The sequence below is a fragment of the Oryctolagus cuniculus genome, chromosome 9 (assembly GCF_964237555.1).
Source record: "Oryctolagus cuniculus chromosome 9, mOryCun1.1, whole genome shotgun sequence".
In the NCBI taxonomy this organism is placed as follows: Eukaryota; Metazoa; Chordata; class Mammalia; order Lagomorpha; family Leporidae; genus Oryctolagus; species Oryctolagus cuniculus.
This window is the reverse complement of record NC_091440.1, coordinates 106583788-106604086: the sequence shown is the minus strand read 5'-3', so window position 1 is coordinate 106604086 and position 20299 is coordinate 106583788. Positions and strand designations below refer to the sequence as shown.

Genomic DNA, 20299 nt, shown 5'->3' with positions numbered 1-20299 from the left:
CTCTGTGTTCATTCTTTCAACTAAAAAAAAAAAAGCGGCAGAGAACTCAGAGGCACTGCAGCGGCAGGGATGTATCGACCCTGATGCCAACCAGCTCTGCTTCCTCCCTCCCTCCCACGGCTGTCACACCGCGCCTCACCTTCAGTCGGTCCACCAAGTCCCTTTCTTCTTTCTTCTGCACAAACTGAGTGACCCAGTCTGGCTCTCCCGCAGGCCTCGGGCTGCCCGGAAGTGAGGACGAGCTGCCCGTGCCAGGCAAGGGGTCGGTTCCAGGTTCCAGCAGACGGGCCTCTTCTTGGCGCTTCTTCTCTTCAAAGTCACGGAGCCAGGAGAGGGCCCCACAAATGAGACTCAAGGACTTTCCCTACAGGGAGAAAACAGTCCTCAGAGGAAGAGGCCGAAGAGCACAGCTTCCCAAACGGCCTTTCCCCAACCTCATCACAGCTTCAGACGGCCAGCTTGCAAGAGCGGAGGCGGCGCCAAGGCCAGCCCAGGAAACACAGCAAGGGACTCAGGGACAGAACAGGGGGCGCGCTGTGTGGGTTTGCTGTTTGCTTTTATTTAAGCACACAGCTCACTCTTCCAGAAAGAATGCAAAGTGGTTTACCATGTTCTGTATAAATACTGCAAGTTAACATAATTAGAAGGTGGTGAGAAATCAGATAAGCAACCTTCCAAAAAGAACCAACACCAAAAAATGAACAGCATAAAACCCACATTCTTGGCGCCAACACTGGGGCAGAGCAGGTCAAGTCACTGCCTTGATGCTGGAATCCCATATGAGCAGCAGTTCAAGACCTGGCGGCTCCACTTCCCATCCAGCTCCCTGCTAATGCACCTGGGAAAACAGAAGATATCCCGAGTGCTTGGGCTCCTGCCACCCATGCGGGAGACCCAGATGGAGTTCCAGGCTCCAGGCTTTAGCCTGGCCCAGCCCTGGCCATTGCAACCACTTGGGAAACGAACCAGTTGATGGAAGAACTGTCTCTCCCTCTCTCCAACTCCACCTTTCAAATAAATAAATGAATCTTAAAAAAAAAAAAAAAAATCCACATACTTGGCAAGGGACGATCAGAGTCAACACTGAGCTTTAACGCAGCAATGAGCAGACACAGCAGAGGCAGGCACGTGAGCCTCGTGTGTGAACTGCTGACAAAGCAAACCAGCTGCCTGGAGAACACTGCTCGATGGAAAGTTCAGCATTTCCCTTTGGGTCCTTGTTACAGGCTGGACTGTGCCCCACAACAAGCGCAGTGTTCACGGTCAGAACTCCAGCATCTCAGAACACGGCCACATTTGCGAACAAGCTCACTGTCATGTCAGCAAGTACAATGAAGCCATCAGCGTGGCCCAGGATCCTCCTGACCAAGGGGGAATCTGGACCCAGGCACGCACCCCTCAGGGAGAAGGCAGCCATCAGCATACCCAGGCGAGAAGCCTCGAGGCAGCCAGCCCTCAGCCCCCGGCCTTCAGGACTCCCAGGCCCACACACCCGTTTTACCCACTCCGGGCAGCCTCACGGAGCTCCTCCAGGCAGAGGCAGCAGGGAGCTGCTCTGTGCCGGGGCAGGTCCCTGGAGGCTACATCCTTTTGGTGCAGGCACTCATCTCTCTGAGCCTGCTTAGCCCCGGGGGTCTTGGAGTCTCCAGAGCATGGTCTGAGCCTATCAGGCAGGACTGGACCTCAGGGGAAAACGTGTGTGAGCAGGGCACACAGCACAACACAGAACTTCAGAACCCATGTTGGTATGTGGCTGCCCAGGCCACACGCCAACTCCCCTTGTGCCAGCCCATGACCTCAGCTGGCCTGTCTATACCTATTCCACACACAGGAACAGAAACAGGAACCACAGTGGGACCGTCCACACAGAGCTGTGGCTGGCATGAAGCTGGTTAACACAAAGTTAACAGCTACACCAAGAGTAAAAGGACACTGGTACACAGTCAGTGAGCAACAGGAGCTGGCTGTATTTCTGCTGTTTCTTCATTTTAATTTTTAATTAGTTTGTAACAAACTCAATGTGATTTGTAGATACAATTCTCGAAGCATGACATTCCCTTCCTCTGAAGATATATTTATTTGTTTGAAAGGCAGAGTTATAGAGAGACAGGGAAAGACAAGGAGATTTCCACCCGCTGGTTCACTCCCCAGGTGGCCACAATGGTCAGGGCTGGGCCAGGCCTAAGCCAGGGGCTTTATGAGTTCAGGGGCCCAAGCACTTGGGGATCTTGCAATGCTCTTCCCAGGCCATTAGCAATGAGCTTGGCAAGAAGTGGAACAGCCGGGACATGAACTGGTGCCCGTATAGGATGCTGGTATCGCAGGCAGCACCCTCTGCACCACAATTCCGGCCCCCTATTTTTGCCATTATTAAGACGACTAAAATAACCATCACCCTCAGATGCAGGATTGACTACCTCGTGGACCGAACGACACTTCCGGCAGAGGGGTGGGGCACACATCTTTAGAAAAGCCCCATCTGCCCCTTTCTCCCAGCTTCTGACAGATGCTAAACAGCAGAGAGCCAGACAGCACTCCCCAGCAGTGAGGGAGCAGCCATTCTGTGCTGTGGGACCTGGGGCAGGTCAGACTCCCCCCCAACCAGATCCCAGGGACAGACGCCTGGCTACGGCCACCTCTCCACCTGAAAGTGAGCTGAGGGGGTGCATATTTGGCAAGAGGTAAAAGACTGCTTGGGATGCCTGGATCCCGCGTCAAGAGTGCCTGGGTTCAGAATCTGGCTCCACTTCCAATTCTAGCTTCCTACTGGTGCACACCCTGGGAGGCAGCAGGTGATTGCTCGGGTAGTTGGGTCCCTACCATCCATGCAGGAGAACAAGACTGAGTTCCCGGCTCCTGACTTTGGCTGGGCCCAGCCTTGGCTGTTCTAGGCATTTGAATGAACTAGAAGATGGGAGATCTTTGAATGTCTGTCTCTGTCTCCCGGCCTTTCAAATAAAATGTTTTAAAAAGTCAGGGGCAGGAGGCCAGTGCCATGGCATAGTAGGCTAAGCCTCCACCTGCAGCGTCGGCATCCCATATGAATGCCAGTTCTTGTCCCAGCTGCTCCTCTTCCAATCCAGCTCTCTCTGCTTATGGCCCGGGAAAGCAGTGAAAGATGGCCCAAATGTGTGGGCCCCTGAACCAACGTGGAAACTTGGAAGAAGCTCCTGGCTTCGGATCGGCCCAGCTCTGGCGTTGCGGCCATTTGGGGAATGAACCAGCGGATGGAAGACCTGTCTCCCTGTCTCTCCCTCTATAACTCTGCCCCCTGAATGAATAAATAAATATTTTAAGAGAAGGTGAGAAAGCCGGCGCCGTGGCTCAATAGGCTAATCCTCCACCTTGCGGCGCCGGCACACCGGGTTCTAGTCCCGGTCAGGGCACCAGATTCTGTCCCGGTTGCCCCTCTTCCAGGACAGCTCTCTGCTGTGGCCAGGGAGTGCAGTGGAGGATGGCCCAGGTGCTTGGGCCCTGCACCCCATGGGAGACCAGGAAAAGCACCTGGATCCTGGCTCCTGCCATCGGATCAGCGCGGTGCGCCAGCTGCAGCGGCGGCCATTGGAGGGTGAACCAACGGCAAAGGAAGACCTCTCTCTCTCTCTGTCTCTCTCTCTCACTGTCCACTCTGCCTGTCAAAAATTAAAACAAGCTAAAAAAAAAAAGAGAAGGTGAGAGGTGGGTATTTGGCACAGTGGTCAAGACACCACTTGGGATGCCTGGATCCCATATCAGACTGCCTAGGTTTGAATTCCAGCTCCACCCCCAATTCCAGCTTCCTGCTGGTGTGCACCTTGGGAGGCGGGTCCCTGCCATCCACAGAGGCCCAGAGTTCCAGGTTCCTGGCTTCGGTCTGGTCCAGCCCCATGTGTTATGGGCATTTGGGAAGTGAACAGTAGACAGAATCTCTCTCGGTATGTCACTGTCTCTCTGCCTTTAGAATAAATTTTTTTTCTTTAAAAAGTGAGCAGAGGAAGTTCCTGAGGCCGTTGGCCAAAGTTATCTTCCAAACACAACTGTGCATATACACGAACTCGAAAGGGTGATGGAGCCCCCACAGTTATGAGTCCTTGTAGTAAGACCACAGTTTCAGATTAGGGAATGTAAACAGGAGGAATAAACACTCAGCTCAGTCATGGAGTAAACTGAAAACAGCACTCACAGCACACCTAGCTCTGAGCAAGGTCATATTTCCTGGGCTACCCAGGCCAGACAGCAGCTACAAAACAGCTGCCAAGACAGCAAGCAAATGCATTCACTCTACACACTTGCTGGGTATAGCAGGCACTGGACCTGGGACTAGGGCCAAGGAAGTGCAGAGACCAAGAAAGTGACCATAAGGAACTCCCTGGACATCATGGATCCTGGTAAAGCAGAGACCCAGAGTAGAGTTCCCAGGACGGCGATGTCACAGGAAGCACAGTATGCCCAAGCTGAGCCAGTGACTCATCTCAGTGCAATCACTTAGGATTAAAAAGGTACTTCTGGGGCTGGCGCTGTGGCACAGCGGGTTAAAGCCCTAGCCTGAAGCGCCGGCATCTCTTATGGGTGCCAGTTCTAGTCCCGGCTGCTCCACTTCCCACCCAGCTCTCTGCTATGGCCTGGGAAAGCAGAAGATGGCCCAACTCCTTGGGCCCTTGCACCTATGTGGGAGACCCGGAAGAAGCTCCTGGCTTTGGATCAGCGCAGCTCCAGCCATTGTGGCTATCTGGGGAGTGAACCAGCACGTGGAAGACCTCGCTCTCTGTAACTCCGTCAAATAATTTTTTTTTTTTTTTTTTTTTGGACAGTGAGAGAGAGAGAAAGAAAGGTCTTCCTTTTCCGTTGGTTCACCCCCAAAAGGCCGCTGCAGCCAGTGTGCTGCGGCTAGCACACCGCACTGATCTAAAACCAGGAGCCAGGAGCTTCTCCTGGTCTCCCATGCAGGTGCAGGGACCAAGCACCTGGGCCATCCTCCACTGTACTCCCGGGCCACAGCAGAGAGCTGGACTGGAAGAGGAGCAACAGGGACAGAATCTGGTGCCCCGACCAGGACTAGAACCCAGGGTGCCGGCGCCGCAGGCGGAGGATTAGCCTAGTGAGCCTCGGCACCAGCCAATAAAATAAATCTTAAAAAAAAAAAAAAAAAAAAAAAGAGGCAGTTCTGGGGGCCAGCGCTGTAGTGCAGCGGGTTAAGCACCAGCCTACAGCACCATTATCCCATATGGGCACTGGTTCAAGTCCCAGCTACTCCACTTCCGATCCAGCCCAAGTCCGTGGGCCCCCTGCACCCACATGGGAGACCCGGAAAAAGCTCGTCTTGGCTCCTGGCTTCAGGTGGGCTTAGCTCCGACTGCTGCAGCCATTTGCGGAGTGAACTGGTGGATAGAAGGCGTTTCTCTATCTCTTCTCTATCTTTCTCTGTAACTCTTACAAATAAATAAAATAAGCCTTAAAAAAATAAAAAAGGCAGTTCTGGGGCCAGCATTGTGGCATTAATGGGTCAAGCTGCCGCCTACAGCACCAGCATGCCATATAGGCACTGGTTCAAGTCCAGGCTGCTCTACTTCCAATCCAGTTCCCTGTTGGTGCGCCTGGGAGGGCGGCAGAAGGTGGCCCAAGTCCTTGGGACCCCGCACCCACGCAGAAGACCAGGATGGAACTCATGGCTCCTGGCATCAGCCTAGCCCAGCACCAGACGCTGCAGTCTTTGGGGAGTAAACCAGTGGAGAGAAAATCTCTTTCTCTGTCTCTCCCTCTCTCTAACTCTTTCAAATAAATAAAACCTAATAACAAAACAGGCTCCAAAAAGGTAAACAGGGAGCAAAACTCGCCTGGGGTGTGAGACAGCATGGCCTCTTCTGCAGACCAGGTGAGACTTAGAAGACATGAGGACAGAAGGGGAAACAGGAGCCACAACGTGCTTTGTGCAGAGTGCACACAAGATGAGGCCCAGAACCGAGGGCATCCACCCTGCAGGCCTGGGCAAAGCCAGGGAACCTGTGGGACAGCAGAGGAAGGGAATGCCCCTTCACAGCCCCTGCAAAACACACTATCATCACACCAAAGTAACAACGGCGGCTGGCACTCCCAAGACAAAGAAAGTGCAAGAAGGGACCAACCGGCCTGGGTTGCGAGACTAGAAAGACAGGAGACATGGAATGGACTTGGCAGAGTCAGGACACGCAAGCCCAGGTGCCTCAGAACCTCCCAGACTGGCCTCCGAAAGACCCACTGTGAGCAGGGTCCTGGGCTGCAAACCCAGGGCCCAAATGAGATGCTTCTCAAAGGCAGAGCCCCAGGCTGCAAGCCCATTCCCCACAGAGCCAGGAGCGAGGGGGCTGACGCACTTTCTTTCCCTCATTCCTCAAATCATGCATAATAAGGCCCTCTGTGGGCCCCAACCCCACCAAGCCCTATTAGGCAACAGGGACGCAGCAGCAAGGATCTGAGTCCTTATCCCCCAGGAGGCTTCAGTCTTGCTGGGAGCCTGCACACCAACATGAATGAGGGGACTCCCATAGCTCATGAGAAAATAAAATTAAAAATAAGTTTATTTGGGTATAAGAGACTTTTGAAATCTATATTTTATAATAACATTCCTTTATAATCTTTTTAAAAAGATTTATTTGAAACGCAGGGTTGCAGGGAGCGGAGCACAGAGAGCTATCTTTCATCTGCTAGTTCGCTCCCCAAATGGCTGCAAGGGCTGGGGTAGGGCTGGGCCCGGCCAAAGCCAAGAACACTATCCAGGTTTCCCATGTGGGTGGCAGGGGCCCAGGCACTTGGACCATCTGCTGCTGCTTTCCCAGGATCATTTCCCATGATCCAGAGAGCTGGATCAGAAAGAGGAGCCAGGACATGAACTGGCACTCATACAGGATACCAACATTCAGGAGGCAGCTTAACCCACTGTCCAGCAATGCTGGCCCTAATACGCATTTTCCTATAAACATTTTCAAGCTCCCTCACAGGCAGATTTCAAACATTTTTACACCTATCTTTCTATCTTTTCTACCCATTTTCCATAAACTTTTCAAAGCACCCACCATGTCAAAAAGCCTACTATAGGAAGTCACACATGGGCCGGCAAGGTGGCATAGCAGGTAAAGCTGCTGCCTGCAGTGCCAGCATCCCATGTGAGTGCTGGTTCAAGTCCCAGCTGCTCCACTTCCAATCCAGCTCTCTGCTATGGCCTGGGAAAGCAGAAAATGGCCCAAGTCCTTGGGGCCCTGAACCCCGTGGGAGACCTGGAAGAAGCTCCTGGCTTCAGATCAGCCAAATTTGGGCCATTGCAGCCATCTGGGGAGTGAACCAGCAGATGGAAGACCTCTCTCTCTGCCTCTCCTGCTCTCTCCCTCTGTAACTCAACTTCTAAGTTTTGGTTTTTTTTTTTTTGGACAGGCAGAGTTAGAGAGAGAGACACAGAAAGATCTTCCCTCTGTTGGTTCACCCCCTAAATGGCCACTACGGCTGGAGCTACATAGATCCAAAGCCAGGAGCCAGGTGCTTCCTCCTGGTCTCCTGTGCAGGTGCAGGGACCAAGCAATTGGGCCATCCTCCACTGCACTCCCGGGCCACAGCAGAGAGCTGGACTGGAAGAGGAGCAACCAGGACAGGATCCGGTGCCCCAACCAGGACTAGAACCCGGGGTGCCGGCACCGCAGGCAGAGGATTAGCCTAGTGAGCCACGGCACTGGCCATAAATAGATCTTTTAAAAAAGAAAAGTAAACCAAGACATCTCAACTTCAAACTATGAAGATCTCTGCACAGGTGAACAGCAAAAGCCAGCAAGTCTGCCTCTAAGCTGCCACAAGCCCGGCCCCTCGCTGTTTGTACTCACAGTGCCCGTGGGACTCTCAAATATCCCAATCTTGCCAGCCTCCAGCACCTTGTAGAGCTCTGCCATGAAGTCCTTCTGGATGGAATAGGGCGTGAAGGGAAACGGGAAATGGACGCCACCAACTTCCTGGGTCTTGTTATCCATGGTCCTAGGGAGAAATCTAGGTCAGAGCGCTCTCCTGAGCCAGGAAGAAGCGGCTGGAAATCCACTGAGGGAGGAAGAAGCCCCCAGCCTCGTGACAGAGCTTCTCCCCGGGCTGTGCTTTCTCACGGCAAGCAGACGCCGTCTCTCTCCGTCTTCAGCGCAGCCACGTGCAAGCCGCCTATCAGAAGCGGCGACAGTCAGGAACACCCTCACCCACATCGCCCTGCCTGCGTACCTTCCTGTGCCTCTCCCACGGGCCGGAAGTGCGGTCCTCCAGGACAGGCACGTGGCGCGCGAGGACTCTGGCAGCACTGTCCTCCCACGGCCCTGCACTGCAGCATCCGTGCGTCACAGCCGCTTCACCTCCTCCTGTGAAATCACGGCACACAGGCAGATGATCACAAGCCCAGCTCGTGTAGACGGCACAAATCAACACCTACCTCTTTTTACAGATACCTTTAGTCTGCTTATCACTTCACCCTAGCCTGGAGGACAAACCAGAGCCCCCCAGTCATTGTTCTGGGCGGTGGGCATTTGGCCACATCATTTGCTTCTCGGCTCCAGCTCCTGACTCCACCTTCCTGCTAACGCACAGCAGGTGATGGCTCAAGAACTTCAGTCCCCATCACTCCCACAGGAGACCTGGATTGGACTGAGTTCCTGGCTCCCAGCTTTGGCTTATCCCAGGCCTGGCCATTGCAGACATTTAGTGAGGGAACCAGTGGTTGAGGGCTCTGTCTTCCCGTCTCAAATAAAAAAGGAAAAAAAAAACTTCTAAAAGAAAAATCATCATCCTACTGGCCTCAAGAAACATGAGCTAGGGGCTGGCACTGTGGCATAGCAAGTAAAGCTGCCACCTGCAATGTCTGCAAACCCTGTGGGCACCAGTTCAAGTCCCGGCTGCTCCTCTTCCAATCCAGCTCTCTGCTATGGCCTGGGAAAGCCGCAGAGGATGGCCCAAGTGCTTGGGCTCCTGCAGCAGCATGGAAGACCCGGAAGAAGCTCCAGGTTCCTGGCTTCAGAATGGCTGTTACAGCCATTTGGGGAGTGAACAAGCAGATGGAAGACCTTTCTCTCTCTGTCTCTCTCTAACTCTTTCAAATAAGTCTAAAAAAAAAAAAAAGGGAAAAAAGGAGCTGTTGGTTGCAGACAGGGAGAGCCCGCTTTGCAGCACTGAGCTCCGCCTGGACAGCTCCCTGCCCCGGCCAGGGCGAGGGCTAAGATGCACCTCTGCTCCAAGTGCACATCTTCCTCACCAATCACCCTGTCTGGAGGACTAACTTCATTCTGGTCCCCACACCTGTCTCTTTAGAAGTCTTTTTTTATTTGAAAGACAAAGTTACAAAGAGGGCCAGAGACTGATCTTCCACCCAGTGTTTCACTCCCCAAATGACCACAACCACCAGTGCTGGGTCTGGCCAAATCCAGGAGCCTGGAACTCCATCAGGGTCTCCCACACAGGTGGCAGGGGCCTAAGCACTTAGGCCATTTTCCACTGCCTTCCCAGGTCATTAGAAGGGAGCTGGATAAGAAATGGAGCACCTAGGACTTGAACCAATGCACACATGGGATGCCACACAGGGGGCAAATGAACCCGCCGCACCACAACGCCAGCCCCAGAAGTCACTTCTTCAAGCTATCTGACAGGTTCATCTCTTGCAAGCCCAGATATTAGTAAGCCTAAGACCTACTCATTACTATTAATAAACCTAAATTCCATCTCACTACTCTGGCTCAACAGACTAGTGACAATGTCACATGCTGCTTTGCCAGGCAGAGTCTGGGGGACACTGAATGACCACACAGGTGGAGGTGACTACTACTGTCCAGGTGTTACTGCACTCCCCCTCTGTGTGGAGACAATAATCAAATCCTTGATTCAGCCACATGATCACATTGATCAGGAAGGTTATTTAGAGTAATATGTACTTTAATGAAATCTAGTAACTGCTTAAGAATGTAGGGGCCTACAATGTCTGAGGCGGCGGCGGCTATTTTGTAGGACAATCCCTGCAAGAGACTTTACCTGGCCGTGTGACACATCAATAGAAGATTAGAGGTGGCTGATGTTGGCACATGGAAAAGACCCAGCTTACCCAGAAGCCAAGCTGCCGTGCCGAGGGCAGCAGTGCCGGTCACACTGAACCCATCCAGGGCCAGAACGAACAAGAGGGCAGAGCAATGTTGGCGATAATTAAGATCAGGGGAGAGGGCCGGCGCCATGGCTCAATAGGCTAATCCTCCACCTTGCGGCGCCGGCACACCGCGTTCTAGTCCCGGTCGGGGCGCCGGATTCTGTCCCGGTTGCCCCTCTTCCAGGCCAGCTCTCTGCTATGGCCAGGGAGTGCAGTGGAGGATGGCCCAGGTGCTTGGGCCCTGCACCCCATGGGAGACCAGGAAAAAGCACCTGGATCCTGGCTCCTGCCATCGGATCAGCGCGGTGCGCCGGCTGCAGCGGCGGCCATTGGAGGGTGAACCAACGGCAAGGGAAGACCTTTCTCTGTCTCTCTCTCACTGTCCACTCTGCCTATCAAAAATTTAAAAAAAAAAAAAAAAAAAAAAAAAAAAAAAAAGATCAGGGGAGAAACAGGTCCCCTGTAAGTGCAGACCTGAGGAGGGCCGGGTACAGTAACACAAAGGCTGGTGCCTTTCACTGACAGCCCGAATGGGAGGTCTTAAGAACTAGTTTTTTCTTTGGTGGGCCCAGCCCCTGCTGCTAGTTTTGGGTTCAGGATATCACAGCAGAGAGGCGGGATCAGGTCTCAGCAAACCTTGCTGTCACAGCTCACAGCCCATATGCACAAGACATCCTGTGAAAGCTGCAGGGGCCCAGCCGGACGGCCTCAGCCACCACTCCCCCATCCACACCCTACCACTGTAGGGACCCACGGCGACGATCTCATCTTGGCTACTTCTGCTGACAGGGGTTGTTGTCCTGGGGGCCCCTCAGGGTGGGGAGTAGGGAATGGCAGTCAAAACAGGGTTTCAGGGGCCAGTGCTATGGCGTAACGGGAAAGCCGCCGCCTGCAGTGCCGGCATCCCATATGCGCACCAGTTCAAGTCCTGGCTGCTCCACTTCCAATCCAGCTCTCTGCTGTGGCCTGGGAAAGCAATAAAAGATGCCAAGTCCTTGGGCCCCTGTACCCGCGTGGGAGACCTAGAAGCTCCTCCCGGCTTCGGATCTGCACAGCTCTGGCAGTTGCAGCCGATTGGGGAGTGAACCAGAGGATGGAAGACCTCTTCTCTGCCTCTCCCTCTGTGTAACCCTGACTTTCAAATTAATATTTAAAAAAAAAGGGGGTTTCAACAGGAGGTGGTTTTTTGAGGGGGCCACAGTGTCAGCCTGCAGAAACTGCTTCCATCCACAGTTTCATGTGAATGGCCATCTGGAATTTTATTAAGTCTGGAGAAAACGAATCTAACAAGCAGATTAAATACACAGGGTCTGCAGGGCCTGCGCAGCTCCTGGCTTCGAATTGGCACAGCTCTGGCCGTTGTGGCCATCTGGAGAGGGAACCAGCGGATGGAAGATCAATCGATCGATCGATTGATCTCTCTCTCTCTCTTTGGTTTCTCTGTATCAACAAGTTTAAAACACCTGATACAGAGATTTTAGGTCACGTAAACCAAAAATTATTTTGGGTTAATATAGCAGTTTAAATTTATGAGCGATCTTTTATCTATAAGTCAATTAAAACAGAGCTCTTAATGAATTTTTTCATGTAGGCATACAGTATGAACACACATACAACATACATTATAGAACAATAGACCAGTTTTAGTAATAGACTTTTAAACTCTAACTTTTTTTTAATTACCGATCGATTAGAGTTACTTAGTAACCTGAATCAACCATGTTTTAGTTGGGACCTATTAGACCTCTGTGGAGCAGTTTGGAAGTACTGAATACAATGAAGGTCAGGAAAAAGAAGTTCTTTGGAACCTAAAATAAGACATATTTATACATAGAACCAAGAACGTTTTAATTTTTGTGACCAATGGGATTTTTAGTGTTTAGAGGAAAATACAACAGAATGACAAGACTTTAAATAACCTTAGTTAAAATTATAGAACTCATTAACCAACAAGAAGAGGCACTTGTTTATTCCACAGTATTTTAGAAAGTACCTGTAAGATTTTATAAACCATTTATCCTTTTTATTCCTCTGGGACTTTAAGATAAAGAATATTTTAAAATATTTACTAACATAAGTATCACAAAACCTCACTGTTTTAACAGAGAATCAGATTTTAATTGTTTTTTAATCCAGAAAATTTTTTATAATCTTTTGTGACTTTTTCGCACCTTTTGCAACTTAAACCTTTTTAATCTCTTTCCTTCTTAACCTTCCTTACCAAGAACAGTTTTATACTCGTGTGGCGAATCCCACAGGAGTCCCAAAGAGTTACAGAGCCCCGTTAGTCCAAAAAGAAGGAAAAAAGCAAAACCAAAATGGAGTTACTTAAGCTAATGCTGTGAAGCAAAACAAAAAATGGAGTTACTAAGGTAAGGTACTAAGCACCAGGAACTGCCCAGGCCATCTGTCAGAAACAGACACAGGGGCCAGCACTGCGCAGTGGATTAATGCCCTGACCTGAAGTGCCGGCATCCCATATGGGTGCTGGTTCGAGGCCCGGGTGCTCCACTTCCGATCCAGCTCTCTGCTATGGCCTCGGAAAGCAGTGGAAGATGACCCAAGTCCTTGGGCCCTGCACCCACGTGGGAGACCCAGAAGAGGCTCCTGGCTTCGGATGGGTGCAGCTCCATCCGTTGCAGCCATCTGGGGAGTGAAACATAGGATGGAAGACCTCTCTCTGCTTCTTCTCTGTGTAACTCTTTCAAATAAATAAATCTTTAAAAAAAAAGACACAGGTGCTGAAGCATGGTAAGGACAGGGAGACATTGCATCATTAAGCAGCAACCAACCAGCTGGCTACTACATTACTTCACCCACACTACTGCACCACAATCTGTCACACCCAGAAGACCCCTGACACACCACTGGTCACACCCAAAATCCAACACCTGGCTGGTGACACACAAAAAGGATGGGCCTGTGATTGGTGACACCCTAGGGCACAATCACCGCCCACCTACCCCAGAGCAGGGGTAAAAAGCCAGCCTCACAACTGCTCTCCATCCTCTCGGGAAACCATGGCTCATTGCCAGTGATGACCAAGTGGATCCGCCGCATCTTGCCAAACACTCTCACTACTCCGCTGGATCCAACCCCGCATGGAAGTCCTAGCTGTTGCCAGAGCTGACATGGACCCCTGCCCCAGGCGACAGCATAGGCAACTTCTCCAACCCTTCACCATTGCCATATGTCTTGGAACTCCAAGCCTACTGCCCAGAGTCCCAGCCATTCTATGACTACTGCCCGTAAGTGACTGTTCTGAGATCCGTCCGAGTGGTAACGGAGACTTTGGCCTTTGACTGTGATACAAACCTTGAGAACGCAGCATTCATATTACACCCTTAGCCATGAGTGTTCAGATTATGCCTTTATGCTTTATGCTTTTTACTACTGCTGGGTATGTTTAGAGATCGTCTTACTCCTAGATGTGTAGTATGACCTGTGGACTAATGATGTATTGAGTGGTATTCACCTTTAGATGTGTGCACTGAATACATATAGAGACAGAGAGACAGAGAGAGGTATTGAACAAATTATATTGAAGACTATCACGATTCTGTGCGATTCTTCCCTGTGCTCCAACATGTCGCATTAGCCTTGTCGACCAGCGTGACAAGCGGCACTCGCGACAGCTGACGTAGTCAGCAGTCACAAAAACGCAGTTAAATGCTGGAAGACGAAAATAGCAAACAGCATGCATTACAGCAATTAATACTATGTATAAATTACAGGAGTGTGTCAGATAGTTAATTTGGTTGGCAATTTTAATATAGTATCATTTATAGTAGTAAATATAATAGGACATTACACATTCTGCCCAGAACTTTACAAGATAGAAAATGAAACTAAATTACAAATCATAGCAATAAATTACACGATTTGTATAATAGAGCATTTACATCGTGGATGAACTGGATAGAAAAAATACAGACATTTAGAAAAACAAATAGCCAAACAATTACAATTCCCAAACAGCCAATACAGTTAAGTGGTACCTCAGAAATAAATAAATATATAAAATTAGTGTATCAGTTAATAACATGATGGCAAGTAAAAAAAAAATACACTTAGGAAGAAAGGAAAAACGGAACAAAATACCAAAAGATAGTAAATGGAGAGAAATTGAAGGAATAATAAAGAAATTAGCGTATGCAATGAAAGGAACTAGCATAGAAATCCCTTGACCAGCCCAAATTAAGTAGAACCAATAATAGAGCACAGAAGAGATGATAGATATGGACAGGAAAAAGGCATAGAGCTGGCAACTGAAATCCTAAGTAGGAGAAATGGAGACCAAGATGAGCAGTAAGTTTTACTGGTAACACCCATAAGGTCACAGAAAACTTCGAAAAAGGAACATAGAGAGGACAAGTACAATAGTTCAGTAGATTAAAATTACGGCAAATTCGTAATGAATTTGCACAAAAAGAGGCCTCAAACGTAAAATTCTTACTGAACCTATGGGACAAAGGAGCCCAAGGGATCAGAGTAAGCGGAGAAGAAATGAATGCCAGGGTGTCAACAGTAGAGAATGAAAATATATGGGGCCAGCGCCACGGCTCACTAGGCTAATCCCCTGCCTGCGGCGCTGGCACCCCAGGGTCTAGTCCCAGTTGGAGTGCTGGTTCTGTCCCAGTTGTTCCTCTTCCAGTCCAGCTCTCTGCTGTGGCCCAGGGAGGCAGTGGAGGATGGCCCAAGTGCTTGGGCCCTGCACCCCATGGGAGACCAGGAGGAAGCACCTGGCTCCTGGCTTCGGATCGGTGCAGCACACCAGCCATAGCAGCCATTTGGGGGGTGAACCAATGGAAGGTAGACCTTTCTCTCTCACTGTCTAACTCTGCCTGACAAAGAAAAAAAAAAAATATATATATATATGGCCAGTGCTGTGGCGCAGTGGATTAAAGCCCTGGCCTGAAGCGCCAGCATCCCATATGGGCGCCAGTTCAAGACCTGGCTGCTCCATTTCTGATCCAGCTCTCTGTTGTGGCCTGGGAAAGCAGTGGAAGATGGCCCAAGTCCTTGGGCCCCTGCGCCCACATGGGAGACCCAGAAGAAGCTCCTGGCTCCTGGCTTTGGAACGGTGAGCTCCGACCATTGCAGCCATCTGGGGAGTGAACCATAGGATGGAAGACCTCTGTGTGGGGAGTAACTCGGACTAGACTAAGTTACTGGAATTAAGACTTATTCTATGCATCTGCTCTCCCACAATATGGCGCTGGGAGAGAAGAAAACAGCTTCTACACAGCTGCCTCCAGTTCAGCCAATAAACTGTAGGACTTGCTCCTGATTGGAGGAGAGCAGCGTACTCGGCGTGTGGGCAGCCGAGTTGGGATTGGCAGAGGAGGACTATAAAGGAGGAGAGAGACGGCATGCACCAGGAACATCTAAGGGGAACATCTGAGGGAACACCTGTGCAGCCCCCGAGAGAGCCGGCCGGCGGTGTGCCGCTCCCCTGCAGAAGTGGGGAATGTGGCCAGGGGGAACTGCCCTTCCACGGAGGTGGAAGGGTCAGTAGCCAACCCGGGAAGAACCAGCAGCAAACCCGGGGAGGGCCGAGCAGACGAAAGAACAGCGCAGGGTCCTGTGTCGTTCCTCCACGAAGAGGGGGAGCGACACCTCTGTCTCTACCTCTCTCTTTCAAATAAATAAATAAATCTTAAAAAAAAAAAAAAGAATATATATGATTGCTTAGTGCTAGAAACTACAGAAATCAGAGATAGGAAACACTCTATATTAAATGAGTAGCTGGGGCTTGGCAAAGAGCATTTCCTTCAATGGACCTAGAAAGTTTTGAATCACAAATGGCATGGACAACACATCAGCAAGCTATAAAAATATGCAGAAAATTAAGCATTTACTATATATCAAATAGACACGTGTAACACGCCACTACAGGCAAATATGATTCCACCAATTAAGAGACTGCTAATAAAAGGAGGACCACAAACACTCAGACTAACATCAGCACTACAGAACGTGGACATGGTACAAGATACAGTAAATTATTTTAAAGAGACAAAAGAGCTAAATAGACAACAATCATTCACATTTAATACTATAACATGGCCTAACAAACAGGAAAACAGAAATTCCTCCACTCACGGGCCCTAAGAGGAGGGTCATACCCCTAAGCCCCAGGAAATTTCAGAACAAACAATACCCAGACACACACAGATTAGAAACCACAATAGAAAGCAGAGAGTATCAACACCTAGGGGAAGAACACAAACACCATACAGAACCAAACCAAGAAACCGGCAAAGGAGAACAGTACCACAACACAGAACACACCACAGAGCAAACAATCAGCACTGGAGAAGGCAACCAATAAACAGAAACAGCACTTACAGGTCATGTACACACAATATCAGGTAAGACAATGACTAATAAACCAGAAGATAGTAACAGGCTATACATAAATGCAGCATTATCAGAAAAAGAGAAGGAAATACCAAAAGGATATAAATTTCTTACAGATACAGGAAGTAACAATAGGAGTAAATTATAAATTAATAAACCCAATCATAATATAGTAGGATTAGCAAGTATAAGCACGCCAGCAAAATGGAAAACAATGTTCTTACACTTATGGAATACACAAAGACCTATAAAATATTAATAGCAGAAATACCATATAATATATTAGAAATGAATGAAATCCCGAATACTCTACCCTTATGGATAAAAAAAAATAAAACCAATGAAAGGTCAAGTATATTAAGTATAGAAATGGAACCAATAAAATTACCAAAAATAAAAAACATAAAACAATACCCTATAAAAGGGGGACATAAGAAAATTAGGGAGAAAGTAAAAGAACTATTTCAGGAAGACATAGAATACACAACTTCCTTCAGTTATAATAGCCTCATATGGCCATTATTAAAACCAAATGGTGGCCAGCGCCGCGGCTCACTAGGCTAATCCTCCGCCTTGTGGCGCCGGCACACCGGGTTCTAGTCCCGGTTGGGGCGCCAGATTCTGTCCCGGTTGCCCCTCTTCCAGGCCAGCTCTCTGCTGTGGCCAGGGAGTGCAGTAGAGGATGGCCCAGGTGCTTGGGCCCTGCACCCCATGGGAGACCAGGAAAAGCACCTGGCTCCTGGCTCCTGCCATCGGATCAGCGCGGTGCGCCAGCCGCAGCGCGCCAGCCGCTGCGGCCATTGGAGGGTGAACCAATGGCAAAGGAAGACCTTTCTCTCTCTCTCTCTCACTGTCCACTCTGCCTGTCAAAAAAAAAAAAAAAACAAATGGTAAGTGGAGATTTACAGCAGATTATAAAAACATCAATAAGTCAACACATCAGATGCCTGGAGAATTACCAGACATCGCAAGTATTTTACAGCAAATACATACAAAAGAATATGAAAGCTCTGCAATAGGTTTATCAGATATGTTTTTTGCCATTCCAATAGCAGAAGAATCTAGAGATAAGTACATTTGAAACGGCCGCGCCTAGCGAAAATAACACCAAGAGACAGACTCCTATGCAAGCTGCAAGTAGAGTATTTTATTCCACCAGCATGCTGGGGTCGCAGCGTCACAGTTTGTGAGCGAGCGACCCCGAGTACACTGCGCTCCCGTCTTTTATAGTAGACTAGAGCTTTGAAGATAAACTAGTTAATCTATAAAGAACATTTTACAAGAGTACAGAAATGTGGGGCAAGCACAAGGTGTACATTTGCAGGGTACAGATAGCATTTGATTAACAATGTGTCTTACATCAGTGCAGGGACTGGTTACACTCCTCACATATTTTCCAAGACTTAAACAAACCCTAAGTTATACATTAAAGTAATCGCTATGCAAAGAACAAAGAGAATAGCACTCCTGTGTTCCATCACCCGAGAACCTGTCGAGGCAAACAAAGTTTATGGGCTTAGTTTCTTGCATGCACTACTCGAGTTTTATTTCACAGACCCTCATTCTGATCTTATCTTCTCCCTGCCTGTCTCTGCCAGGCTCCTCTAAGCTTACTATGGGGAAAGGTTAGTCTTGTAGAATGCAGAGAAAAATTCCTAAACTCTTAGTTCAAGGGCCAGGCCTGAATGTGACATGGAAGCAGGGAGCTAGCTTGTGTTATTTCTATATCCTAACTACCCTACATTCCCCTCCTTTTTGTCTTAGGACAGTCTCTAATCCTAGAGGCTAGACTCATCACTCGACTCACTGCTATATCCCAGATTTTCATCTTTTTCCACAGACCCATTTTCCATTGAGGTGTATTGTTGCCGAATAACCATCAGCTTAACACTTCCTACTTGAGTCTTTACAAATTCAATTAGTTTAAAACGCAAGGCCCTATTGTGAGTACCAAGAGTAATATGATCAATGGCCCTGCTACAGCTGATAATAGGGTGGTCAGCCAAGGGGAGCGCGCAAACCAAGACTCAAACCATCCCTGATGTTGAATCTTGTCCCACTTTCTTTCTTCTAGTCTCTTTTTTAGTTGTGCCATGTTATCTCTAGCTACCCCAGTTTTGTCGACACATTTACATGGGAACCACAACAATATAGATTTAAACACTTTCCGCAAAGATATAATAGCCCCAATAATGGCACATATTTTTTCTTATTTATTTGACAGAGTTAGACAGTGAGGGAGAGAGAGAGAAAGGTCTTCCCTCCATTGGTTCACCCCCCAAATGGCTGCTACAGCTGGAGCTACACCGATCCGAAGCCAGGAGCCAGGTGCTTCTTCCTGGTCTCCCACATGGGTGCAGGCACCCAAGCATTTGGGCCATCCTCCACTGCCTTCCCGGGACACAGCAGAGAGCTGGACTGGAAGAGGAGCAACCGAGACTAGAACCCAGCACCCATATGGGATGCCGGGGCCACAGGCAGAAGATTAACCAAGTGAGACACAGCACCAGCCCCAAGGCACATATTGTATTAAAACAAACTGAGATATGCCTAAAATATAAGCAGACATGTACATAGATGATATCTTAATAGCTTCCACAAATAAAGGGACTATAAAGATATGGAAACGGTAGTTAAACACCTTATAAAGAAAGGATGGACCATAAAGAAACAAAGTACAAGGGCCAGGTAAAACCATAAAATTCCTTGGACTACTAATATCTACAGAAAGTCAATGCATACCAGGGCAGGTAATAGACAATAGGGGACCCCCAAAAAATAAAGTCCAACAATTAATAGGATTATTTGTCTATTGGAGGAACCACATACCATCCCTTAATCTAACACTACATCCAATATATAAAATTACATGAAAAGCACAGGATTTTTTTTTCTCTTGTGTAGGAGAAATATACTACCACTCAACCTCTACTGTAAGGTTGGCAGCCCTGAGAACTCCTTTATTAATGTAGCATGTTATGGATGCAGTCCTGCTCCAAAAGGAATGAGAAGGCATTTCCACATGCATGAAAAGCACAGGATTTTATGTGGACAGAAGAACTAGAAAAAGCATTACAGTTATGCAAACTATATATAAAGAATATAGCAATCTGTATAACTTAGAAGGAGATACCACAATAGATACAAAAATAAAAATGGCTACAGAACTTGGGGAATTTATAATGCTTCAAAACCACAACCTGTAGGACTTTACTGTGAAAGATTTCCATTCACAGAAAACAGATACTCATTATTTGAAAAAATTGCATAGACAGCTTATGAACCACTAAAAATGACATCTACCATGACAATAGGAAAAATGATCCTACAAACACCAATCATGTTAAAAGATAGGATAAAATGACACCAAAGGAAACACAAGGTTTAGGATGGGAAAATAAAGCTTTAATATGGCAATGGTACCTAAAACAATTTGAGAAAAACCAAACAAAAATAGGAACCGATAAGATCACCGAAGAAGCCCAAATATCTATAGCCCCAGTATCAGATATCCCTATAATAAAAAGGAACTTAGCAACGTGGGGGCCAGAATATACTACTGATTTTGAAAATGTATGGTTTACAGATTGATCTACTACAGTAATAAAGAAATAAAGTGGAGGGGCTGGCACTGTGCTGTAGTGGGTAAAGCCACTGCCTGCAGAGCTGGCATCCCATATGGGCACCAGTTCGAGTCCCAGCTGCTCCACTTCCAATCTGGCTCTCTGATGTGGCCTGGGAAAGCAGATGGCTCAAGTCCTTGGGCCCCTGCACCCACGTGGGAGACCTGAAAGAAGCTCCTGGCTCCTGGCTCCAGATTGGTTCAGCTGCAAC

The 20299-nt window shown here is 48.7% G+C and overlaps 1 protein-coding gene and 1 non-coding gene across 4 annotated transcripts in view; both read right to left on the bottom strand.

Moving 5' to 3' along the window:
* The window catches only part of DDX11 (DEAD/H-box helicase 11), a 91640-nt gene that overhangs the window by 23663 nt on the left and 47678 nt on the right, over positions 1-20299 (bottom strand). For all 3 annotated transcript variants that reach the window (XM_051850247.2, XM_051850245.2, XM_070049370.1), the window contains 3 exons: positions 8203-8336; positions 7824-7971; positions 140-364 (listed from right to left, as the gene is read on the bottom strand). In XM_051850247.2, the coding sequence (XP_051706207.1) occupies positions 140-364; positions 7824-7967 (369 nt within the window). In that variant the 5' untranslated portion in view covers positions 7968-7971; positions 8203-8336. The remainder of the gene's footprint in view (positions 1-139; positions 365-7823; positions 7972-8202; positions 8337-20299) is intronic.
* LOC127492227 (small nucleolar RNA U109) lies at positions 19362-19493 on the bottom strand. Its single transcript, XR_007921386.1, has one exon. It is a non-coding gene; the product is annotated as a small nucleolar RNA U109 (small nucleolar RNA).